Raw genomic sequence first — 27,040 nt, 5'->3', positions numbered from 1 at the left:
GACAGAGAGAAAATTAGCGCTTTGAGTGTGGGTGCCTGACCGCCTATGCCTGCCGACCCGCCAGCCGACCCGCCTGCTCTATCTGCCTCTATGCTCTCGCTACGTGGGAACGCGTGTACACTCGGTACGTGCGTGTCGGTCCCGCGTAATAAACGCCTGGGTGGTCCACAGGATCGACCACGGGGGTTGTTTCGATAAAAATCTACCGACATTCGACGGGTCGTTTTCTACGTCGCGAGGAAAATGTGATTACGGTACATACACACCTTCTGGATTAGTAGTTCGCGATACCAGGGGACCACTCCTGGATACTCTGGCTAAGTAATTTACGGTTTCGTTTCTATCGTTAACCCTTTCACCGTGGCAGATTCGAACGTATGTTGTTCGACCGTGAGCAGGCCGGCAGATATCTAACAGCCGATCGACACTGCGAACAGCAAACAGTTTTATCGGCGATAACGATTGAAGAAAGTTTCGGGCTACACGGTGACAGTAGTTGTAACAGTATGCTGATGCAAATCATGGGTGTGATAAGCGTCTTTGGTAGGCTGTCGTTGTCGAGAACACAGGAAAAACAGTGTTCGGTGAATTTAGGCGTTGGACTTAAACTGGTTGGGCTTACAGGTTTTGATGAAAATCATCAATGAATGTTCGAAGGCCCCTCGACTCCGAGTGACCAGCTGTCATTCCCAACACTTCCATGGAGAACTCCCCCAGTGATAGGGATGACGTCTCTGAACACTCAGTGCCGAGGAGCCTTCGCGCACTCATCGATGATTTACTGTACAGGGTGAATCTCTCGCTGCTACGATGGAAATTTAAGTCGTTTGAAAGTCGCTAACTACTTAACTATTTAAAGCGCAGAACGAGATCCTCGGATACTGCTTCTTTTGTGAGTGACCAGCTGTCATTCCCAACACTTCCATGGAGAACTCCCCCAGTGATAGGGATGACGTCTGAACACTCAGTGCCGAGGAGCCTTCGCGCACTCATCGATGATTTACTGTATAGGGTGAATCTCTCGCTGCTACGATGGAAATTTAAGTCGTTTGCAGAACGAGATCCTCAGATACTGCTTCTTTTCACTGTGTATTGTTCGAATAAAATTCTGCCTAATTCTATTGCCAACCAGTAGCTGGGCCAGGCACATGAATATTTTTTTTGTTATTTTCACTGACCCATCTCATTGTTACGGACACTAGAACTCGAGAGAAACGTGCAGCGAGATATTCTCGAGGTTAAGGAGAAGAGATTCGCGCAGCCTTCATAGTTATCGACAGTTTTCCCAGTTCCTTATTTCAGAGACACTCTGTGCACACCTTCGGTAACAGGCTTGCCCTTGCACGGGGATCAACGTCGGCCCCAGTCAGCTGGTGCTTTGCGTCATCGCTTTAATCGTTTACACCGATGGAGTTTGTTCTGCGGTAAGAGGATTAACGAGCCAGTGGAGTCTGTCCGCCACGCTGCTGGTTCGATCGGCCGAACGCGGGCGTAACGACTTAATCGGACCCCGGCTGGCCGCTAGCGGATCTTCGTCCGACGTTTTGTTTCATTTAGGAGCCAAACATTTTCCGCACGGTGTTGATACCAGGGACTTCTACCGAAACGTAAAATACCGGTATTATATGGGTATTTTCGGTGGAACGTTCGCTCTATATAACCCTGTATAAGCCCTACCCTTATAGAAACCGAAAAAATACCGGTATTTTAAGGTATATTAGGGTGGTTCTTATAATCGAAGTCTCGAAATTATATCGGGGCATCCTGTTACAGTGTTTCGTCGATTATTGTCAAGAACTCGGGTCCGCGCTGCGACACGCTTCAAACAGGGGAAATGATTCAGACCCTCATAAATTTGTTTTTTACCCGAAGTCCGAGCCTCGGCAAAAAAAGCAGTGGGGCAAGAAAGTATGCGCTTGACAGGGTCCACGCCCCCTCTCCCAATGGATGACGCCCTGACAGAAACCGTGTAGAACCAGTCAGACAGTGATCGACGGAGTACTGTATTTAGTTCTTACCCGTCTCAAAGATGAAGAAGCTTCATGTTTACAAACATTGTAATAGAACATAACGTAGTATCTACTCCGAAACACTTGTCGAAAGATCGAAATAATTCAGAGAACTTTTAGCTTCGGTAACTTCCTAACGAATATGTTCAGGGCATAAGTATGTTAGTACGTTTATGTAGAGCACAAGAAACTGCATCGATTGGTGCAGCCAAAAATATAGGTTTCCATTTAAAAAAAAAAGTGCAGTTGCATTTTTCTGATGCACCGATGCACAAAAGTACATAGAATTTTACACAGTCTGATACCATTTAACTTTTACTTATAACATCTTCTATTCCAAACCGTTTCGGAGGTACAGCCTGTTCCAATTGCGTGGGACACCCTGTATATGCACAGCCTCGTCAAGTGGGCCGTGATCGGGCCCCCGTTTCGCGGACGTCGCCGAACCGACACGCGCGGCTGTGGCGGCGGTCTGGTCTGATCGATCGTGTGCGATCAGCGCCCCGACACCGTGTAATTTCCATTTCGCGCGCAAAAATACGTAACGGCGTAATAAGCGAAGCGTAGCGGCGCTATCGTTCGGAATCGTTAACGCGGACGGTAACTTGAACTTTCCGTTCCGCGAGCACTGTTATGTCGATTATGGCCGGCCGATGTCCAATTCCCCCCGGCCAGCCTGTGTACGGTACGTATGTACCTTTTACGGGCCGTGTGTACCGTGTCGTTATGTTGGCCACGCGTCCCACGTCGCTCCGTACACCCGCTTCTATGACCGTACACACAGGCTATCTGGACAGCCGCGTAAACGAGACATGGACACGCGTGTGTCATAAAAGGTTTCGGAATGTTTTCGAGATTCCGCGGGATGCATCCGTGCGTTCAAAGGTTACCTGCTATGTTTACCTATCTCGTAAGTTGCCGTCGAATAGAGCGTCGGATCAAGGGGGGTTAAGGGGGGGTTGCAGCCCTGGGCCCCACGTTCCAAGAAGGTACCGTTCTGAGACTTCCATTTATGTTAAAAAATAATTGAATGAAATTTTGTTTTCTGTTTGCCTTTTGAAACAATTTGAATTAAATGTAGAAATGAATCGGACCAAGGTCATTAAACTATAACGAAGCATTGTTAAAATGAAAGTTGCCAATAGTGTACCTGCTGAGCAAACGTTCTTTATGATTGTTATTTAGAATAAATTTCAATTTTTTAAGATTTATGTATTGTATGTTTTATTACAAATACTTTTAGCCCCCATCTTCGCTCGTGCATGTCTATTCCAAAACAAAAAAAACGAACCAAAGAAACATTACAAAACTCTCTTAATTCTCCCGGTGAAGGTGTTGCAAGAACGTGTCCCAATAAAACCAGCAGAGACCAGGTGCGGCCAAGATAAATAAATCCGCGCCCGGCCGATCGTTTTTCCGTCGATCTGAATTAACCAGTAATAACCGACGCGTTTAGCCGCGTTCAAAACTTGAGCGCAAAACACCATCACCGTTCCGCTAACCTCCCCCCTAACAATTCCAATGCTCGGTTCGTTTCACAACCACCCCCCGTCGTGTTCAGACGGTTCTGCCGCGTCGCATATCATTACCATGCAAATACACCCGGCGTGCGCGGCAAAGCCCGTGTAAAATCGCCCCCCTGCCCCTCCTCAGGTGTTCCGTCTTCCCTCCGCGCTCGCGCGTGTCCCCTGTCCGCCTCCACCCACGCTGCGTCCACTAGCAGCCCCCCCACACCTTCCACATTCGCCCCCCCTTTCCCCTCTACTTTGCGCCCGCGCTACCTCAGTTGCATATGCAAAACGCGCCACTATTATAATAACATTACGCCGATGAACCTTCCATTGAATATGCGCTACGCGAGCGTGGATTGCATCGCTAATTACGTACCGGATGGCGGGATTCGCACGAAGCCTAGTCCCAATGGCACTCGTGGGTTTGAACGTACGGGACCGATTTAGGGGTGGGGAAATGTAAAAAGTTTCGATGGCTAAAGTGAAAGAGTAAACAATTACGTCTATTCTATAGCAAATTTTGTTAGACTCGAAGCATCTTGCCACGGTCCCGTTTCACAATCTTTTGGTAATCTGTTTTGATACCACGGCATTTTGCTCGACACCGCCTGTCGCGATTCGCCGCAATTTGTTTCCAGTGGAAATCGAGTTTGTAGTTGCGCGTCCAACGCACAGACCGGGCGGCTTTTTTTTTTTGTTTTTTTTTTTTTTTTTTTTTTTTTTTTTTTTTTTTATCGTCGGAACGATGTCGTGATTTTGCGCGACACGGTCGCCCCTGACGCTTGGGCGACTAAATATTGTTGACGCCCTGTCTTTTTCCCTCTGATCGGCCCGCTGGGATATTCTCTGTCGTTGCGGATGCTGACATGTTTATGGGACACAGAGCAGCTACGCGGCAGCGGATGGGGTGACGCCCTTGTTTTATAGTTCTGGTGACGGGCGCGTTCGAATTTTGCGGCGCTAAATGGTCACCGCGCTCGTCGGTTTTTATGTTACAACGCTGACCGGATAATATTTGACCCTGGGTTTTTCTCTTCCGAAGGGGACCATTCGTTCGCGATCGCCGTTTAACTTTATTTTCAACTTGACTCTTTTATTTTTAATTAACAAACGAAAATTCGGTAATTCACACTCGAATTAAAATTCCGAAATTCAAATTAAGATATTTAAATTGAGAAATTCAAATCCAAAAATTTAAGTTCAGAAATTCAAATTCAGAAATTTCAATTGAGACGTTCAAATCCAAAAATTTAAGTTCAGATGGTTACATTCAGAAATCTAAATTCGGAAACTCAAATCCAGTTGTTCAAATCTAGACATACAAATTCAAATATTCAGATCCATAAATTCAAATTAAAGGTTCGAATTTAATATTTACACGACGTACCGAAAGTATTGTCATATAATTATTGAGATCGTACGCAGCACTGTTTCGAAAAGGGACATTTACAGTCATGACACTCGAAACATATGAGTTGTTTCCTAAATATCTCAAGAATGCAATGAACACATTTATCACAATTATCATGTAGTAATGAGAAACGTTTCTTACCTCGATGCTTCTGCGGTCGACGTAAATGGCTATGTATGTATACACAGCGAAGAAACTTCTGAAAATGCTTCAGGATGTGGAACACTGGATACCGAAACGAACTGAACAGCGGAACTTAATCTCGAGTATCACTTTTTTTATTTAATCTTCTCTCTCGCCTCGATGTTTTCTCTTATGTTTTCTAAGCCTGACAATATTTACAACATTTCATTTTCATTTAATTCGCCTTTCGTCTCACTTTTAGGGGACGTAGAAAAATATTGACGGTATGCTTAAAGATTGAAATATAATATATATATGTATATATATAATATGTATACGTATATACAAAATGTACAGAGGAAAACGCGATTACGAATGCCAGCGTTCCTTTTTCTTTTCTTTTTTTTTTCTTTTACACTAATTTAACGCGCGGTCTCGCCGCCGAATGACGATTCTATGCGCGACGTAGCGGAACGAACCGATACCAAGTCGATTACAAAATATTTTACCTTGGATGAAAGTCCATCGGTCTTCTCCTGTGTATTATTTTAAAACAATTTCGGACAGGAACCAAGAACACGGTCATCGATTCCTTCGTCGTCGATTATCGGATACGTAGATATATTTTCGTCGAATCAACACCGACCGATCGAACGATCACCCAATATGTGTCTCTCTCTTTCTCCCCGGCTGCGCACACACAGCGCGTTCGGTCACGATTCATTCCGGATCGAACGATTTCAAACGAGGTCTACCGGTTCGCTCGGCTCGTTCTCGCGCCGATCCTTCCACCCATTGCCTTCCTCGCCAAGAGTAACAACAACAACAATAACAAGAACAACGGCAACAAACGGTCTCTTTCTCTCTCATAGTGTTGTATAAGAACTTATGTACATCCAGATAACGACGAGCCCCCTCGAGGCGTATCGGTCCGGCGTTCCCCGTTGCGGTCCCGTTCAGTATATCACCTCATAGACGGTCGCTTTCTTGTCCCCGGAACCGGTCACGATGTACCTGTCGTCCGCGGATATGTCGCAGCTAAGCACCGAGGACGATTCCTTCGACTGAAACCACCAAAAGACACGCGGTTTCTGTGAACGATCGGCCCCGACAACGATTCGCAAATGAACGCGAGGAGTATCGCGAATTTCTTTCAAAATCATTTACAGACAAGGTTTAAAAGTCTGACAAATTTGTAAACAATTTTTCGTTTCGTTTAATGCGACTGACTTTCTCGCTTCGCGGGCTATCGTGCCGTATGGAAACAATGAAGAAAACTTGATGAAAAAAAAACTAGTAAAAACCTTCGAAAACTTTCTGCTAGCAGGTAAAGAGGAAATGATAAAGTAATCCATTGTTTCCATACGGTACGATAGTTCCCGAACTGAAAAAGTCAGTCACTTTAACCGATAGACAAAACTGTTTATAATGTTGAAAATATTAATTTTCCGGCCTATGTTTAGTACACGATTTAGTAAAATTTGCTTGTCATGTATTAGTAGTAAAAAAGAATCAAAAATGAGTAATCAGTAGAAACACTTTGCATTGTTTTATCCACACAATCATCAATGTTTGTAAACACTGTTCCAGACAGAGACAACCGCAGTATTGGAATACACAAGTAAATTGTACTAAATCGTTTACAAGTTGACCAAACTTTAAAGTCGATTATCTCGAAAACGAAGCCCCGGATGAGAAACTGTTATACCAAAATATTTTCTTCTTTTGTAACGTAAAATCACTCCCTGCCCGATTGTACTACCATTTTCCGGCCCACCCTGTATATACATAAGTGTAATCACTCACCTGGAATATCGAGGCACCGTAAGGCGTGCGCCACGCGTTCAACAGATTGTCCTTGCCGGTGGAGACGAACCATTTGCCGCAGGATGCGAATCTCAGCGACAACACGCAGGACTCGTGCAAATGGAGCTGATACTTGTCCGGTTTGGTGGCGTGCAGCACCTCGACGTTCGAGTTCTCCATGCCGACCGCCAGCCATTCGCCGGTGGGACAGTAACCGAGGGAGAATATCTGCGAGGTGAAATCGTGTTGTTGGAGCTGTCTGCCCTCCCTCAGGTCCCAGGAACGCACGGTGTTGTCGAGACCTCCGGTCCACAGTTTCGATCCGTCCGCTGAAATGTCTATGCAAGACGCCCCGTCCGTGTGACCTTGGAATTGTCTGACCAGCGTCTGATTCTGAAGATCCCAGACAGCGATGTTGCCGTCGCTACAGCAGCTGAAGCAGACTTTCGAGTCCGGCGAGATGGCCAGAGCGTAGCAGGCGGGGGCGGAAGAGATTAATTCGGCCTTGATCCTCGGCGTTGGACTGGCCAGATCCCAGATGCTCAGCCGGCTCGCCTCACCGCCGACTATGAGGGTCCTTCCGTCCGGTAGCAACTTCACCGACCTGGAGATTGGACAATTCTATTGGAGGATTTGCTCCTTCCTTGCTTTATATACATTAACCCCCACTCCAACTATCAGTGTGGCTGGCACAGCAAGTAAAGGTAATCGACTCCAACTACCCGCTGTATTGTCAACACAATGTCTTCTTTTATTTTACCGAAAGCTGAATGTATATTTAAGGCCGTTACTTCGATAAGTTTCGATAGACCTTTTTTTTTTCTTGTAGAATTTTTGTGAAATCCATTGTACAGTGTAGAAGTGCGATCGTCAAACGCCTCGAACGCAAAGCGTTAATTCTATGTTCCCAGAAAAAAAAACGTGTTCCACGGAAGCACCAGTACCGCCCCTTTGTATGAAAACAATTCTTTCCAACTGATTTCCAATTTACTTAATTGTATATTCCCAGAAAAAATTCAACCCAGCCGACAAAGTAGTCAACGTTTCGAGCGTGAAATTGATTGAAAATTGTACGATCCTCGTTGACATGGGAATTCGAGCGATCCGCTCGATCACGCCTGGTATAAAAATGATAATTATTTTTGGGCGTCGATGCGTGGCGAGATCGGGCGATGGCCACCGCCACGCCCGGCCCGTGATTAGCAACTGTGACCGACGGATGGATGCATTACCGGGGAAAATGTATTGAATTTACCGGTGGACCGGACACCAGCGATGAACAAAAAAAAAAAAGCCAACCCCTGCAGGGGACGGTGGTTCAATTACCGGCCGTATCGCCGCGGGCATTAACAGTCATACGGGGACGATATTATTCAGGCGCGATTCGACGGTGAAACGTGCAACGCTCGCAAATGCGTCGTAAAAATGCCGAACACCGCGTTTATTCTATCACCGACACTTCCACGTGATTTTTCAGCGGGTACGCGGGCGTCGCAGCCACCCGGAATACCGAATTTTTCGACAAGCGATCGCCGATGTTTCACGCGTCGCCGCACGCTTTCTGCTCGCCGACAGTTTCCCACCCCTACCCCCCACCCCTCTGGCGAACATAAAAGAAGAATTGGCAAAAATGCTGTGAATATTTGTAGAATCCAAATATCGTGTAATCCGTCGTGTATGTATGTGTGAGTACGAAACTCGATCTGTAATTCATTACCTCTATACAATATTTAGACAGGAGGCGCAAGCGTGGAGGGGGTTGGGGGTTGTTTGCGCCGCTTGAAATCATATGACATTTACGATACACCATTCTTGTAACTGTTACACTGGTAACTTTCTATGTATCGGGTGGTACAATGACAATGTTTCTTGATAATTTGACAATATCGAAACTATAGATGATGATGTGTTTATTCGCGTTAACCCTTAACTGGTGAGATGGGGTCCGATGAACCCCAGGAATAGTTTTAGAATATTTCATTTTTATTCGATAGTTACTTAGAGAGATGCTTGTTTATTTCGATGGTTTGTAACAAGTATTAACACTAGACTGCTGAGTTCATGCATTTATAGCCTATATCCGTGAAATACGATAAAAGACAAAACTTTCATCACATCCAACAACTTTTCTATTTTATTCTTAGCCTAATAAGATATTTAAGGGAAAAAAGATATTTTTGCTCTTGTCCTTATGAATTACCTTAGACTATGTCATTTTGCATATAAATCAGCAGTCTAATTAATACTTGAAGTCATTCATAAAAAAACAAATCCTCAATCTATACATATAATATGACGAATAAAGAATGACAGAGTGGATGATGGGAGAAGGTAGACGAACAAGAAGAATCACTGACCTGATGTAGTTGTCAGGCTGCAGACAGTCGAGCTGGGAGACCGACTTGGTGCTTCCTGTACCGCCCTGCCCGATGTCCCAGACCTTGACGCATCCTTTGCCGCCGGTGTACACGTACTTGGTCGGATTCGAGATCGTGACGGCGCACACGACCTCTCCGTGGCTGAGGGTATTAATTTGCCTCGCATGACGCGGTATCCCTTGTGCGACCAGCGCATCCGGTGGGAAGGGCACCGGCTGCATCTGGCCCTCGCTCGACACGTGGAAGCTGTACGCACTGGAACACACGTAGGGAGAAAAAAAAAAAAATGAGACTCGTGCGGCGGCGAACAGGCGTGTTTACTGGCGATAGCCTGTGTGCGCACTCCTCCTCCCTGTACAGGCAGAGATCGCTAATCTGCCCTGCGCGACGAGAGCGTGCGCGCGCGTACGGATAATGTCGGTGTGGCTTATTCCGGGGAGTTAATCGCGGATTTCCTTAACTCCGTACAAGTGGGAACAGTATTTATCTCTGAACGTGCCGAGGGCAGACGTTTTTGACAGAGATGGGCACAAGGTGTATTATACAGGGCGAACCACGAATCGTGATCAGTAGAGATTAAAAGAGAGCTTCAACGTGATTGTAGCAAATTTTTTGTAAACTCTTCTTTTTCATGATTTTTCAAGGTCACCTTCAATTTTTTTTGCAAATACACCTGTCATTGTTCTACGCCTATCTGTTAGAGGATTTCAAGAACGGAGTACACACGGTGTCGCGTTTGAGATATTTTTGGTAAATTTCTGTTGTATTTGTACTAATGCTCAACACTTGAATTCCATTAAATAAAAATGACAAAGGACTAGTAATGTCTTATTTTACCGATGAGCTTTCAAATACACATTAAAATTTGTGCCATACTATCTATACAAGACTAAAAGAAACTATTATATGTATATTCACAGATATGAAAAAATACATGACACTAATATTTTATTTCGTAAATTAGAATATGTAGCCATATGGCACTCGCGAGAATGAAAGAGCGAAGCAATACCCTAATGAAAATCCATCCGAAAATGCTCTTATCGCGACTACACAGTTTTCAAAGCCGTATATTATCGCGTGCATTAATGCACGCCAAAAAACAGAGGAACGAAGAGAAAGAATGAGAAGAAAGAAACGCTTTTACATCTGCTACGTGCAACATTTCATGTCCTACCGGTCTTTATCTCAACCGTTAATCTCGTCGCACAGAAACATTCGCTCTAAAATAAAAAAAAAAAGAAACCATCGATAACAGGTCGTACTTTAACCGTTCACGGATATAATAAACAATAGGATCGGTGAATTTTCATAGCAAACAGAAATCGTAGATAACGAGGCCTACGGCTATCCGGCTGACCGAGCATCAAACAACGTTAACAAAAAGCTTATTATACCGGTTCCTATCGTTCGTCCGATCTTTTGCTGAAATGCAAAGCCGGTACGCCGCTACCTGTGTGCTCTGTTCGTGCGAGAGACACGAAATCATACATCTTTTTACGGTCTAAAATCCGACAATCTCACGAATATACGAAATTCACGTACTTCATGCACCGTCTCGATTCTGAAATCGTTCGTGCTCCGCGCAGAAATGTTCAAACGGGATTTACTCGTTGAATTTCGTCTCTCTTGTGCGTCTATAAACGCTCTAAATATATTCGATATATACCTGGATCCCAATATTAAACGACGAAACGTGCAGACGAATCGTCTTATCTTAAGGCACCGACGCATTTTCGATCTACACGAACGCAAACAGGCTTGTAGTTATGTACTTAGCCTTCGTTCAATTTAGATTTGTTTGGAGAACTGGTTACGAGCCCCGGGACGCACACGTCACTTGCCAAACCTGCGAGATATCGTCCGTGCGCATTGAACGACAAGGTAAACGGAACACCTTCGTGTGTATGCACAGTCGCGAAATGATCTACATTCTCGTCGGAGCATCTGCCGGGAATGGAAATTGATGACGATGATGCCTTGGCTGGGCCGGAACGGCGATGATTTTGTTACTTCTGTTCAACCCGATACGATCTACTTTTAGAGAAGTACGAGCTTCTATCATCGAGTTGGTATTATACGGAGAGTGTCCCACTTAACGTAAGCACCTTCATTATCTCGCTTGTTTTTGAAGATACAATAAAAATGCGAGGGGAATATGTTATTTGGTAAGAAGGAGCAAATACTATGATGATAAGCAAAAACTTTTCTCATGGTCATATTTTTCGAAATTTCAAGATCATCGATGTATGTTTTTTTTTTTTTAAATGAGATTACATATTTTTATCAGCGTGGCGTAATGATTGAGATTAAAACTAACCCATTGACTTATGATAGTGTCACCTTCATGTGACCTTGAGTACGAAAAATCCGCGAATTTATGAGAGTAGATTTGAATAATAACATAACTACGATAGAGGAATGAGTGCAAAAATGCATCGAAGTTAATGGACATCAATTGGAGAATTTATTAAAATTAATTTCTTGCAAATCAATAGCAAGTGAAATACTCAAGGTGTTCACGTTTGGTGGGACACCCTGTATTCTGGATATGGAATCAGCTAGCGAGGATCTACTGTACATATCATTTTCTTATATGACACGTGGATATAGATTCAGTGATATCGCCTTCGTTTTAAGGTAAACACTTGAGAGAGAGACTCGACAACTAGGAAAGAAAATTTTCCAAGGATAACTTAGCAAGCGTCAGATTTCAAATCTTTAGTATCGAATGTCTCTCTAAATTATAAATGTAAAGAACAGTGTGTTAAAAATTACCGAAGCACTTATTGCTCTGCATTTTGGACTCCATTTATACGATAGATGTGTACAATTCACAGCCCAATGACAAGTAAAGTTTCTGGACAGAGAAACGTAGCTCAATCCTGTTATATGGAGGGTACAGAAGCCAATCAGTGTAAGTCATAAAGTAAGTTAACAGAAATAACTGTTTAGAAAACGGATTGTAAAAAAGTAAAACTACTATTATAAAAGTGATTTATATTTATAGAATACATACGTACGAAACTGGTTACGTATAGAATAAACAACGAAAGTGTATTTACACGACATAAGTCATTTCTAATGAAAGACTGATTTACACTGATTGTCTTCTGAACCCACCATATGTTACCCAGTGGGCCCACGAAGGTAACATATAAACTATGAAATTCCGTTTCTCAGAAAGTTCACGAAACAGAGTTTCTCTGTTATTTACGCTGGCAATAAACCACAACCAGGTTTATTCGTTCCTCGAAACGTTCGATCCAGACCAAACACGTTTACCATTTCCTGGACCACCAATGAAAACTACGATCGAATAAGGCGAGGTTAGGTGTAACGGTGATTTTTTAACCAGGTTTGAAATGTTTTTTGCATGTAATAAAAAAAATCTTTTGTACTAATTGTAATAGATACATATATTTTTACATAATAACAAAAAACTTTGTTTTTCTATAAAATTTTCAAGTGGTCAGATTCATATGGCGAGGGACTGTACGAATTTCAAAAATTGATCATCTTGAGAACGAAGCATAATACGAGAAAATTGTATTCTACACTTGCAACTTAGTTTTACAAGTAGAATCAAATCCTTTCGTGTTGTACTATCAATTCAGGAAAACCCTGTATACAGACTACAACTTGACCATTAAATATCTCATAATGGCCACACGCGGCTGAAACAAATATCACTGGCTTCAAAATTCCACGCTCTACCATTGTGCTGAACCTCATTAAAAAGTCAGCGTTACACCTTGGGGACCTCTGCTTGTAAGTTACGAACGATTCAAAGGGAGCGGTTTTAAATAGATGTGTACTCACGGTTTGCCTCCGGGTACCCCAACCGATCCCATGGGATTCCTCATGGCCACGTGGGGATCGTATAGTTGCGACGGTGGTGCTCGAGGCGCCACGTAGCCGTTATAGCCCATCATGTCGACGTGTGGATGCTGGCCAGCTGGTGCCAGATGGTGAGAAGGCGGCCCTGGTGGATAGTGCGGCAGATAGGCGCTCGGTACACCGGGAGGCGGTGGTCCCTGAAGTAGCTTCCCCGATCCGGAGGGTTTCAAACCGCCCCCGCCGATCCCAGAGCCGGAGGTTGGCGTCAATGGCTTTGAGATCGGTGTGGTTGGTTTCTCCCGTTCCTCCATCTTCTTGGCGGACGGTGTGCTAGCGTTGCTGCTGGTCCCGCTCCTAGGCGAATGGGGCGGCACGTCTTTTTTGGTCTGCACACCGGCGCCCATCGCGGGCACCACTTTGTCAAGGCCGTTCTCACGAGGCGACGTCGTGCCGTTCACCACCGGGCTGGTTGGTCCCTCGCTGGCATCGTCCACGACCAGATCCTGATCGCTTTTCTCACCGTCGCTCTGTAACACCATGAAAAATACAATCACTATAAGAAATTTTTACGGGTTAATTTGTTTATTTCCAGGCATGTGGAGAATTTTTATTATTGGGGTACAGTGGACTTTAAGTATATTGTTCATGGTCGGGGCATGTGGCAATATGTTTAATGGCAATATGGTTAGGGTACACTGTAACTTTAAGTAAACGAAAGACAAATTAATATAGAATAATCAGATCGTAATATGAGTAGTCCGTTTACCGAAGTGATTAACTCTACGAAATTTGTATTCAAAATTTATCTATTTTAAACGTAGAGCGGTAAGCAAGAATTAAGTGCTTTGGTACGAAACTTAAAAAAATTTTTTAAATCGAGTTTATTAATAGATACTGAAACTGAATGTTTAGTTTCATATTGAAACTAAAATGTATGTTGTACTCTACGCAATTACCAGTGATCTGCGTTTTCCTCGGAATTTCTAATTTCAGCATCATATTTTGTGATTCGTGAAGCCTGAATGAGTTACTTTAGACTCGACAGAGCGAAGGATTTGTTGCTCTCGGAGAATGTTTGTCGAATACACTTAACGGAGTTTGCATATCAAAGTTACATATTGGTAAGGCCAATCAGCGTTATCTTATTTAACGTCTCGAGAGCACAGTTCAACGCTTCCTTCAAGCCGGTGTTATGCTACGGTAATAATAATTGCATCATCGTCGTTTCGTGGAACACGTTTGTCAAAGCAAGTTGTAGATTTAAAAATCTTTAATCAACAGAGGCAGCAAAAAGGTGGACAGTCTAAAAATATCAACGACTAGAAGACAAATAACCGCGATACAGTTCACGTAATTGTTACTATATTTGACGGAATTTTTACCCTATGTGATTATCAAAAGCAAAATAGTAACGATTCTTTGTTTATAACGCTAAACTTCATTGTTAATTTCACAGTCTATTCTTACAGGCAACAGTGGAGTAAAATACAATCATTGCTTGCAAACAAAACCGTTTTTCATCGCAATGCCATAATTTTATTAACAAATTTCTGTTACGAAGAAATAATACTAATCGATGTCTAAAATTCATTTGTAAGTCTGAAGTTAGCAGTTCCATCACAAGCTACAAAAGACATAGATATGGAAACGGGCGTACTCACGTGACCGATGTCTTTATCCTGCTCCTTTTTCATTTTCTTGATGTGCATCGGATGATCGTGGTGATTCTGCGAATGATGGGAATGATGGGTCTCCTGCGGTGTCCGGGGACGACTGTATTTATCACCGGGCGATATCGAGCTTCTCTGTAACGTGACGAAAATTACGCGTCGCGACGATGCCCTCGTCACACCAGGATCCGGGACATGGGGGTTTGATCGTGATAGATCGCAGTAGATAGTGGCGCGAAGGCCCGATCGAATCGGTCCCCCCTCATCATTCCCCGGGGAAAATATGCTCCGACGTTCAAACGAGTTTTTGATTTATACGGACGATTAAACGAGGCCCGTGGCGAAGGAGCGTTTTAACGACAGCCGTTTGCAAAGAAGATCACGGCAGCGGCCTGTTGTTCCGCCAACAAACCGTCGCGCAAAGCTCGCAGCCCAGTGTAACCACCCGGCAAAAATATTTCGCACCAACTTATGCAGGAAAAAGGTACTAAAGTTTTATTCGTTTACGTTTTACACTCTATAAACAGTAATTTACGATACTACTACTGTATCGTTTAAACATCCGACTGTTTAAATGTCCAGGCAATTTCCATTGTTCGGTGCCAAGTTTGAAATGTAAAGTGATGTTTTTCATAATACGGTCCTAATTACGCTGTGCACGAATGAACCGTGGTTATTCGTATTCAAATATTTCATTCTTCCAGTTGTTTACATTGTTGTAATGATCGTATGACGAGCGAGAAGTGTTTGAATAGCGAAGAGTACATGCTTATTGGCTAATGCCCGTTACACAAGGTTAGCGAACAATTAGAGGGGAAGTAAAAAAGTGAAATCATGTTTGTTACACTGAATGTATCATACATACATATAGGGAGGTGAGAGAAGAGAGAAATATTAAACTCATATGTCCAACTTTCATGTTGTTATTATTATTATTATTATAGAGAAAAAAGAAAATGCTAGATTGGTTGGTGAACGTACCAGAAAATTAAAAAATTTTTTTAAGTACCAGGTCTAATACGAAAATTAGTGGTGGTCACACTGCTCGCGCCTGGGGTCGTTAATCCTCCGGTTAAATAACAGACAACCGGGGGCGCGCGGTCCGAAACAACGGATTACCACCCCCTACCCGCCCCTCCACGGTGTTTCCCGCGGCTCACGATCGACGCGACAAAACCGTAATTACCCGCGTCGTCGGTTATTATCAATTGTCACGCGAGCCCCGTGCTCGCGATAATCGATCCCGACTTGGCCCGTTTCAGCGGTTGAACGAAGCTTAGCCCCCAGCCTTCTTGAATATCGACGGGGTTCAATCGAGATCCTGATGGTTTTTCAAGCGGAGAATAACGACGACCGAACGATTTAATCGACCGTGACGAGACATTTTCTTGGGGACAGGAGGGGGAAGGAGGTTGGCAACGCGTGGGGTGGATTTTTTTATGTGAATCTTGTTTTTTTTTTTTTATTGGAGACTAGCTGTATCATGAATATCACTGATTCTCTGTTGTACATTCGTGGGATATTACACGCAAGTCTATTGTTTATTGTACGAACGAATATTCATTGATCGTAGAATGTGATTCGAGTAATAATTGGTTTATGGAAATGTTCGTTCAGCGAACTGTGGATTACGAAGTGCATGGGAGTACACCACCAGCCGACAGTATGGGGCTAAATTTTACAATTGAGGGGCTTAGAAGGGGTACGTGCCACAATACTTAATAAATAATAGTAATAAAAGAATAATAATACTATAAATTGACAATATTTTCAGGGAAAATAAGGTTAGATCTAGTTGATGGTACAAAAACAATTGGCAGATGTGCAAATTATTCGTGAATAGTTCACAAACTTGTATTAGTTTCATGAAATCGTCTATAATTTGGTTGTTTCTTATGATATTAATGTAAGATCTGGTCTCGTACTTCAGGTTGGTAGTGTATCGCGATAAAAAAAAAACAGCAACGTCTTCTGTATTACTTCGAAAGCATACATTTTGTTTCTTCATGGAAGCCACTGGGACGGTAATAAGCTGTACTTTCCCGGGGGGGTTCAAAGGATTAATAGAAACACTGACTTGCCTCGATAATTGTCGCCATACGGTCCTGAGGCAGCGACAGTTAGCGAGGCACTACTCCACTCCCCTCGCTCGACTAGAATTCATACAGTTCACAAAGAGTATCTCAAAACAGCGATCGATCCCAACTGTAACCACCCGCGTTTATACCCTAATAATTGCAGTGCTTCCCTATCTTACAGGCAAAAATCAATGAAAAAATATGGCGTATAATGTGCACACATAGAACAACAGCGATCAATCCCCGAAACGCGTAACAACGCCGACAATCGTCGTGATTCGATCTCCCGGAGACGGTGGTGACTAGGGATGAACCGATCCAAGTAAATACACACGAATAAATCATCGATACTTTCGTTTCAATACCGAGTAATTTTAGTATCGAGGGGGCTCTGAACTCATTGCCATTTTACTCATCATATCTAGATAAATATATATACATAAATTTATATACATCATATCTAGATAAATAGTTCTTCCTAAATGAGTCGACATTTGGCAAACATATTATTCAATCTCATTAACTATTTAAATCTCAAGATGACACCCTTAGGTACTGCAGTTTGTCACAATGTATTATTCGAATAAAATTCTGCTCAACTCTGGTTAAAATACATTATATTAATAAAAAAAAAAAGGACTTTGTATTCATGTTCCTTTGAGACACGTAGGTATCGATACTGTTGACTCTATATACTTTTTCTCCATAAAATTTACGAGTAAAAGTACCGATACCTTGACGGTATCGGTTTATCCCCAGAGGTGACAATTAACGAAGCGCACAACCGCAATACTCCGTCGTGCAGAAAATCACAGTGTCTACAACCCAGGACTGGCATATCGCTACCATCGTAACCGGACCCAAAACCGCAATACTTAAAACCTCCCATCTACCTTGTAGCTAATCCGAAAAACCTTTCTCCCAATCGAAATCAGAACCTCCGTTGGTCTCTTGCACCAGACCACGGAATTTCAGTCTGACCACTATCATTCTCCAATTTCCACATTTTCCTGCAACCGGCACGCGACATTTACGGGCCACCGTTCGATTCCCAGACTGCGGGAGGGTAGCGTAATCAGCAGGGTGGACAGCACCTTGTCACGAATGCCAGAGAGAATTCGATGGATAGGGGAGATAGAGACAGGGAGAGAGTATTAAGGGGACGACCCGAGGCGTCTACGGAACACCACACGCACGAGGCATTGTAGAAAGAGGATTAAAGGAAGCGTGATACCGAAGAGTGGGAGGAGGAAGGCAAAAGGGGGTAAAAAAGGACGAAGAAGAGAACGACGGGTGAAAGGTAGGGTGGATGCTTTGGGAAGAGAGGTTGGTAATGATTATAGACTCGGCGGAGCGCGGGAGAGAACAAAACGAGGAGACACACACGCATACACATACTGGGTGTCCCACCGAATGTGAGCACCTTCAATATCTCCCTTATTTTTGAACATACAGACAAAATTTGAAAGGGCAATGGTATTAGGTTAGAAGGGGCAAATACTGTGATAAACAAAAATATTTTGAATGTTTTTTTTTTTAACGGGACTACATATTTTTGTCATCGTGGCGTAATTCAAGTCAATTATCTATAGTAATTTGACCTTCGTTTGACTTTGAGCACGAAAACTCCAGACATGTAAGAGAGTGGATTTAAATAATAAACTGAGACTATGATAAAGAAATCAGTGTGAAAATGTTTTGAAGTTGATGGACATCGCTTTCAGTATTCGTGAAAATAATTTTATTTGATAAAAATGAGATATTTCAAGATGCTCGCGTTAGGTGGGACACCCTGTATACACGTGTTTAGACGTGCGGGTAGAGAACGGACCCGGGAGGCGAAAAGAAACCCGAGGAAACTGCCCGAGGACCGGTCGAATAAGGAGGGAGGAAAATAGAGAATGGCGAGAGGTAGAATGAGAGGGCGTCGATGGGCGTTTCGCGGTCCCGCGATGATTACAGGCTCGGCAAACCTATAATACACGCGCTGCTATCCCCCCCCCCCCTCCCTCCCTCCGCCGGTACCATCCTCTTCTTTATGGCTGCTCTCCCCGGCTCTTTCCATTATTTTTTTCCGCCTCCCCCGTTCCTCGCCACCGCCACCGATCCTCCTCATCCTCTCTATGCCCGTCTCTGTTCCGAGGCGGCGGCGGCCTACGACGATCCCTCTCGCTGCGAGCCCTCGCAAGAAGATCGTTACTTGCATTTTCTACGGGGCGAGAGAACAGCCGTGTCTGGCCCCTTGGCTACGAGCAGCACCGGAGAAGAAAAGTTTTCTAGACCGAGAGAGGATCATCCCGTGGACCCTTTCTCGCCCCAGACACAGCAGACCTCATACCCTCCCCTTAAAGCCTGATATGATCGGGCCTAGCGTTCGTCTGTAATTACTTTCGTAAGTTTATTGTTCACCCGATCCAAGGCCTGACCTGTGTTGGTATCGCTCCCGTCGCTGGGCGAATTTAGAGCTGCGAACCTGGAACGGTTCTTCGATTCTGAGTCGCGGAACCAACCGGTTGGATCGTTTGTAGAATGGTATACACAGGTTCCCAAAGTGGACGCTGAGAGAGATCTGCAGGGGCGTTCTAAATAGTTATTTTATTTTCTTTAGTTTCAATCTATCTTTTTAAGAGTCAAAGACTGCGCAAACTGCAGTTGGAAATTTTAATCAGAAATAGTTTACTCGAAGGGGACGCTGAAGAGAAAATACCTCTCTATACCTTCAACCCCATCTCCGTTTTTCTAACTTCCTGCGGATTCGTGCGTGACACGCGTATTTGCTTAAGAGGCAAGTATTCACCGTTCGAAACGTTGTTTCTTCCTCGTGAAACGGGAGAATGATAGAGCTACCGTGTGTTTTTTCCTGCGTGGAACGAGGAAAACGATAAAAAAAAAAACCAGGGGAAAGACGAGTCTCTCGACACGCCGTTCTTAGGAACGGTTAGGTCCCCCTCCGGAGGCCCTCTTTTTCCTCGTCGGCCACTTTATAACCTCTTCTCCTGCCGTTCGTCGAAAACATAATTGCGCGTGCAGTGGGCACTCGTGAGCGAAGTACGCTGGAGCACTCGTTGTATACCCTTCACGCGCACGGGAAACGTTACACGCGTGTAATGTACCTGTAATACACGGGGTCACGTCGCGAGTACTCGTATCCCCCCCCCTCTCTCTCTCTGGAGTACCTTGTACCGCGTGTGCGTTTAAGTTAAGCGTACACGCGGGAGAGCTTGGCGTACACGCGATTGTACCGAGATTAGAAAACGGTCCTCACGAAGTGGATAATTTCGAGCGAACAGAGGCGAAAGAAATAATAATTGTGCGGGGAAAGTCAAGCAGGATTTTACAACCGGCCGAGTGTACCGGGTGTCCTGGAATGAACGGATTTGTATATGATAGCTGGCTGCGATTGTAAATTGAAATGATCCAACGAACATTTTTGTTAAGTGAATTATGAATCTTGTGATTAACCGCGTTTATTGAATTTTTGTGCCTTTCACTGATTGTTTTACTGAGCAGTGCATACTATTTTCTTTAGTTTTTACTGAAAGTTTAATATATGTAAGGTAAATCACTTGCTCGCTAGATAAGATTGCTCTTTGGTTCTAACGTCCTATGCCATTTCTTAAATACAGTGCCATTCTACTGAGGAAATACGGTTAATCCTCGATTAGTGCTCGAAGGTTTGTCGGAACTGACAAGGAGAGGTACCCAGAGGTAAATAAATTTCATTTATCATTATTCAATTTTTCTGATGCTTCCTCAACAGGATGGATGAGATGAATTCTAACAAAGAACACTGACGGACAGAATTTGCGAAACAGCCTAATACACAAGGTAAAAAATAATCGAAAGACCTTCCTATAATTATGAACTTTCACTCGAAGACTGACTAGAAACGTGTGAACTGTACCTAATAAATGCAAACCGTCGGTTTTCGTATTAAAAAAAAGAAACGACCGCCGTCGACGTATATCGCATCGAAATAATTTAAATCGTCCGTAGTTGGGAGCGCCAGCAGCAGTTTTTGTTGCTCGTCGATTCGATACGATTGGATTATTTATCTGCGTCATTAAATCCTTCGAAATCCCCAAGGGGATGGAGAGGAAACGGGCCGAATCGAAACGGATAAACGGCGAAAAAACGCCCCCCTCCGCCCACGGTACGCGGTTCATTTGTTTATTTATGCCGATAGATTGCGCGTAGAAGTTCGACGGATAATCCGACTGTTAACTCGACATTTCGATAAATGATTTGTCTGCGTTTCCCGGGCGGAGAAATATTTACCGGCGCGCAAAATACCGTGGGGCCATAAATCGTGGACGCGTATTATTGTTTCATCCGTGATAAAACAGTGGAGAAGGGGTGGGTTAAGTGAGGGGGGGAGGGCACTGACACAATTTCATTTGCGTAGTAAACCTTAATTACGAACACGCGAAAAATAACAGCAAATTCGGCTGTGTCCGTGCGCGCGACGAATCTACCCCCATCCCCCTTGTTCCCCTTCGAATGCGACGATTAATAATTTAATTCGAACCGACGACGACGTGATCGCCGAGCGCGCTTTCGGGAACTGCTTCCGTTATTCGCGATAAGCGAAAGAGCAACATGCAAAACACCGACGAACAAAAACCAGAGGAACACAACAAACGTAGAATTATACAGAACTTCCAAACCCCTTAATTTTGAAATATCGATTTAAGGGTTTGGGCGTTAAAGGGTTAACGCAAGCGCGATCCGAAACACTGAATCGTTCTAGTCCCCGGGAAATCGTTTTTACAACACCCACATACCTCCCCGCCTAAGTGACCATGGAAACAGTGCGCAAAAATTAAACTAACAAAAAAAAAAACAATCCAACAAACTATTTCTACTCACGTGTCTCTCCTCGGTGGAGCTGAGACCTGTAACAAGACAAAATGCAAACAATCGTCAGTCAAAAGCCCATAATCATCAATCCTCCCAGAGGGGGTTGGGGAATGAGTTTCATGCATGAAGTTTTCGATGTGTGTGCATCGAGATAGAGGTGGAGGGGGGGTTAGAGCGGTGAAAGGAGGGCAAAGAAAAAAAGAAAATTGCCAAAATCCCGGCCGCAGCGCGTCGATAAAATGTTAATAACGTGCCTATAAAAGAGTAGATGACGGTACACGGATAAGGATGGGGTGGGAGGATTGGGGATCGGCGGAAGGGCGCGACCGGCGCCCGTATAAATGATCTTCATGCATATTTATGCGCTTTTCGCTCAAAACCGCCGGTGTCCGCTAACAGGGTGACGCAAACACGCCCCGCAAACCCCTCCAGCCGAAAGCGGATACCCGAAAAGCGTTTGGAAAATTTCCAGTCGAGCGAACCCGGCACGCTCTCACGCCACGTCGGCTACATATTTTTTTTAACCCCTCGTACCCCCACCCCTCACAGTGGTCCACAATCTAGCCAACCCACTCACCCCCTATATCCAAGCATTTTCGGTGGAGCGCCGCCACACACTCACACACCCCCCTCTCGGTCGCGTCGCGCAGCTTTTTTCTCTCGTTGAGGCTCGCGAACATCCGGTATCACAAAAGCAGGATCAAACGGATAACGGTGACAAAAATAGAGTGAGAGGGAGAGAGAGACAGAGAGGGGGGGATCCAGGTCGATGGTCGACGTTCCCGCGTTCGCAGGTGAGATTCGTTATATCGGACCGCCACGCCACCGATGGCAGCGGGTAAGGGAGGGTGCAGAGGGTGGATGGGAGGTGGGTGTGCTCACTCGAACGTGACCAAAGGCCGGAATTTCGTTAATTTCTTTTCCGGCCGCGCGCTCGCCGCAGCGGTGGCAATTAAAATCGTGTGAAAGGGCGAAAGATATGCGTATAACGAGTACGCCGAGGGGAAGGGTGTAGGGTTTTACGATTCTCGTGGAACCAGGGGATGCTGGAATTATCTGTCTCTTTCTGTCTGTATATCTACCTCTCTGTCTCTCTATCTCTCTGTTGCTGGAGGAATTCGATCGTGAAGGGAAGGGAACAGAAACGTTCCTGCGGTTTTTCGAATGACCAGAGAGGAAGGGGGTGGGATAACGGCGATACCAAAGGAAGCCTGGAAATTAACCGGCGGTAATTTGAATTGAAGCCGAGTCAGAGCTTGCAGGGGAGAGAGAGTTTGAACGGGACTCGAGATCTGATTTCTGGTTCGCGGTGAGATGGTTGTTTATTGTAACGAATTGCGTAGCAATTTTGTTGTAAGGAGTTCCTATACAGCCGTGGAAATACATATTTTGAACGCACACAATGAAATGTAAGTATCCCCGGAGATTTTTGCATTGAGTTCTCTATGTTATTATTATTAGACTGCGGATATTATGTCATTCTGCATAAAAATCCGCAGTCTACTAATCATGAAGTAGTTTCAACAACAGAATAAACATCGTTATTTTCAACGTCTATTATATTACTCTCCCTCTCTCTCCCATCTTCGATAAAAACGTATACGCGGTTTCAGCTCGCGAACATTTCGCCGACAAACAGAACGAAGCTTCCAACATTTCCGTACCGTCGCGATACACCTGTGTGCAACGGACTAAATATATACATAAATAAAGGAACAAATTACTCACCGCCGTTGCTCTTCAAATCATCGGGCTGGCCCCGATGCAGTTCCGGTTTGCCGAGCATCGAAAGCGGATGCGCCGCCGTTGTGCCGGGCGCACTCGCGGCTCCCGGAGTCTAGAGCGGTCGAGGCGGAAGTCGGCACCGGAAGTCCACCAGCTGGCCCTAGTCCCGGAAGTCCGGGTAGACCGGGATGAGCGCCTATCGCCGCGGCCGGTGGCAGTTGCTGGGCATGCATTTGCTGCAACAACCTCGATATGTCGGGTCTCTGTTGCTGGAAACAGAGAAAACCACCGAGTTTCAGCATCATTTCGAACTTACGGTTGGTCAAGTTTCTCAACCATGGCAGTGGTCGTTTAACCCTTGTGTAAGCAACCGGGTACCTGGGTAACCAAGTAACCATTTTTAAATTTCATTTAACAATGTTCTTGTCTAAAACATCACTTGGTACCATTGGCGTAACTAGATAGGGACTGGATACTTATCAGAATCTCTACTACATTATACAATATGTTTAAACATTTTCTCAATGAAAATAAAAATTCGGAGGAAAGTCCGGAAAAAATGAAAATTCCTTTGGATCGCCAACGACCCACATTGCCTACGGAGGGTTAAATCTAGAAAACACTTATTCTAGTAAAACCCTTAACACGCAGAGAGACTCTTATGCCACTTCCTAAAACCATCGTCGCGACCCCCGAATCAACGAAAGGCAATACGGCCTACCAATATCAATCACAGCGGTTACAGCTCTAATTTCAACCTCACCCCTCCATTTCCATCGCATCATCGGAAAGCAGAAACCCCTCCAAAACGAAAATCCAATCGGTGGTTGCAAGAGAGCCTCGTGCCTTAACAAGGGTGAAAAGGAGGGGTGCTGTGGGTCGGTTGGTTCGAGGACCCTCCGTCTAGCCGCCAGGCGATAGCCAGCCAGCTCGAAAAGCCGCGTAAGAAGCGACAAGAGAGAGAGAGAGAGAGAGAGAGAGAGAGAGTAATAGGGGGGCGGATAAAGCCGCGGGGGATGGAGAAGAGGCGGTCTGGTGTGTACTAGAAGGGGGCGTTTGGGAGGAAGGGGGAAGGGGATCGAAAGGGAAATATCGAATGTAAGATCAAGAGGGGATAACAGAGGCCGGTAAACTCGTTACGTGCGCGAATCATGCTTATCGTGGATTTCACTTAGGTATTTAGGGTGGAGAGATGAGAAGGGGGGCCGAAAAGTAACACACCGGCACCGAACCAGAAGGGTCGGCGGTGGTCTCAGTCGCCGAGGGTGGATTATGCGAAATAACCCCTCTCGGGCTACGCGCTGCCGATTGTGTACGATAGTTATTTTCCTGGACTGTCGTGGGTTGAATGGGGCAACGTACAGAGAGAGAGAGAGGGAGAGAGAAAAGGGGGGGCGTGTGCGGAGTTGGGTTTAGCGTGTGTATACACCCGCCTCGTATTGGTCTTCCCGCAGCAGAGTTTACCCCCTGGGGACGTATTTGCGGGGCGCCCTACGCACGTGTACGTACTCCACGGATGTAGCTTGCAATTTGCCTTGCGGCCACTCGACTTCCGGCGAGGGGCTTTTGACGCGCAACAATTTTTTCCACGACGGAGAGAGAAATACCCCTCGACGAAGTGGGAAGGCTTCGAGACGATATGGCGTGGACGGTATGTACTTTTTTGTTCGAGGTATCGATCCTTTTTTTTTTTTTTTTTGGTTCTTTTTTTGGTTTGCCATTTACCGGTTCTAAGAATCGAATTGGCTGGATGCCTCGAAGTTGATGATTTCTACAGATTTTGGTTAATAGCTGGTGTAAGTATTTCTCGCTGTGACATTTCGATCGTGTCACACATTTGAATATACTACTGAGAAATTATTAAATGTCGCGTCTCTGAATAAGTGAAAAGTGTAGAGCAATGGGGAAAATGGAACTTGAATGTTTTGGTATATTGTCAAAGGGGAGTTAGTTTGTCTGTTGGGTTCTGTTGTAAATACCTTCTAGAAAATTAGTAAATAATAATTGAACAGCAATGTGAAATAAGAATGATTAAATTGCATATCAGTTATTAACCCTTTAGAAGTAGAATTTTATTTTGGAAATGTGGTACCTGTGTGCGTGATTCATTTGAATCCTTGAGAAATTGCGATTAGACAAACAAATTTATAATATTCAATAATATTTCGTCAAAATTCCTCCAAAATTATGACACGTAACCTAACCACGATCGAGCAGCCTTTCCGCATCAACGAGTCCACTTTGCTATACAGACCGTCCCAGCGGCCCCCCTCGTTTCACCGCTGGGGCCGTCGAACAATGGCTCCGGGGCTCCATGCAATTTCCTCCGTCGAATTCCAGCAGCGGCGCACAGTTTTTCGCGCGATACGCGGCCGTTTTTATTCCCTGGCATTATACAACGTTATCGTTTCCGCGCGATACCGTCCCGCCTCCATCCAGGGTAGACAAAAAAAAGAGAGAAAGAACCATTCTGATTATAATTCGTCCACGAGTGGGCAGGGGGGGAGCATGGTTCCAACGATAGCCCACACCCCCGCCTCCTAGCTTCGACAAACAAGCGACGAGCCGTGAATACGTATTTTCCGTTACGCGCACGGAATATCCTTCTCGAAAAAAAAAAGCGAAAGAGAAAGAGAGATAGAGACACTCACGGTTCGGGGTGTCGAACGAGCAATAATTGTATAACGTGGGAATAGCGAGAGCGGGAAAATGCATAGCACGGTTATTTTCGTCGGAAATCGCGTTTCACCGGGAACAATTACTCGAACCCGCCACACACCCCCACCCCTCTTCTCGGCCCCACCCAATTCGCTTGAATCCGGCTGAAAAAAAAGCCAGGCAGCGTACACAGGCGAGAAGGCATCGATAAATACAATAGATACACAGCGAAAATCGTCGCTCTGGCCCCTTGATGAACGGACGCGACGGCAGGCAACGGTCGTCCCTCCCCCGATGGTATTCAATTCGTATTCGAAGCAACGAGCGGGACACCACCGTCATTCGTGCAGCGGCAAACGAAACGTAATAGTCCCAAACGAGGTTTAACGCGCCGTGAATAATACGCGGGGATATAGGGTGGAGAATGAGAGGGAGAGACAGAGGAGGGATACGATTGTGCCGTTCGAAGGGGTGTGGATTGGTCCGTGCGGGCATCGGCGTTGCCCCGAGGTGCGAGTCCTCCATACCTGTGCGTTTAAATACGTGTCAGGGAATATACCCTTCTCTCCCGCCCCCCTTCCCCACGTGGTGCGCGCGGCTGTACAAACGCACCCCAACGATGCGTGCACGTACGAGGGGGAAGGAAGAAGGGTGGTGTGTCGGGGGAACCAGAGGGTGGTGGAGACTAACAGAGAGGTCCAATCAGATATAGGAGAGACACGGGGGATGAGAGACAGGCAGACGTACACGGTAGGGAGAATTGCGTTCCGCCGTTCCACACACGCATACACACACAAACATACATACACGTAGTGTTATTAAACGAAATATTGATTCAACCCCTGTTTACCGAGTAATACATATTCATGGGGGTTGGCGCTTATGTCTATTTGCCTCCGTCGTCCCTTCAGCCTTTAGCCCCCTCTAACCGGTTTCACTATCTCTCTCTCTCTATCTATTGCTCTCCTAAC

The 27,040-nt window shown here is 44.9% G+C and overlaps 1 protein-coding gene across 1 annotated transcript in view; it reads right to left on the bottom strand.

The window, feature by feature from the left end:
* Positions 1-5,224: 5,224 nt before the first annotated feature.
* The window catches only part of LOC107192059 (protein groucho-1-like), a 56,778-nt gene continuing 34,962 nt past the window's right edge, over positions 5,225-27,040 (bottom strand). Inside the window, 8 exon segments of the mRNA XM_015581245.1 lie at positions 5,225-6,118; positions 6,861-7,464; positions 9,218-9,493; positions 13,061-13,605; positions 14,740-14,883; positions 21,696-21,721; positions 23,415-23,524; positions 23,526-23,680. Coding sequence (XP_015436731.1) covers positions 6,011-6,118; positions 6,861-7,464; positions 9,218-9,493; positions 13,061-13,605; positions 14,740-14,883; positions 21,696-21,721; positions 23,415-23,524; positions 23,526-23,680 — 1,968 coding nt within the window. The 3' untranslated portion in view covers positions 5,225-6,010.

Source organism: Dufourea novaeangliae, unplaced genomic scaffold (genome assembly GCF_001272555.1).
Source record: "Dufourea novaeangliae isolate 0120121106 unplaced genomic scaffold, ASM127255v1 scaffold296, whole genome shotgun sequence".
Lineage (NCBI taxonomy): Eukaryota > Metazoa > Arthropoda > Insecta > Hymenoptera > Halictidae > Dufourea > Dufourea novaeangliae.
Note: the sequence above shows the minus strand (reverse complement) of the source record. Positions and strands in the feature narration are given on the sequence as shown.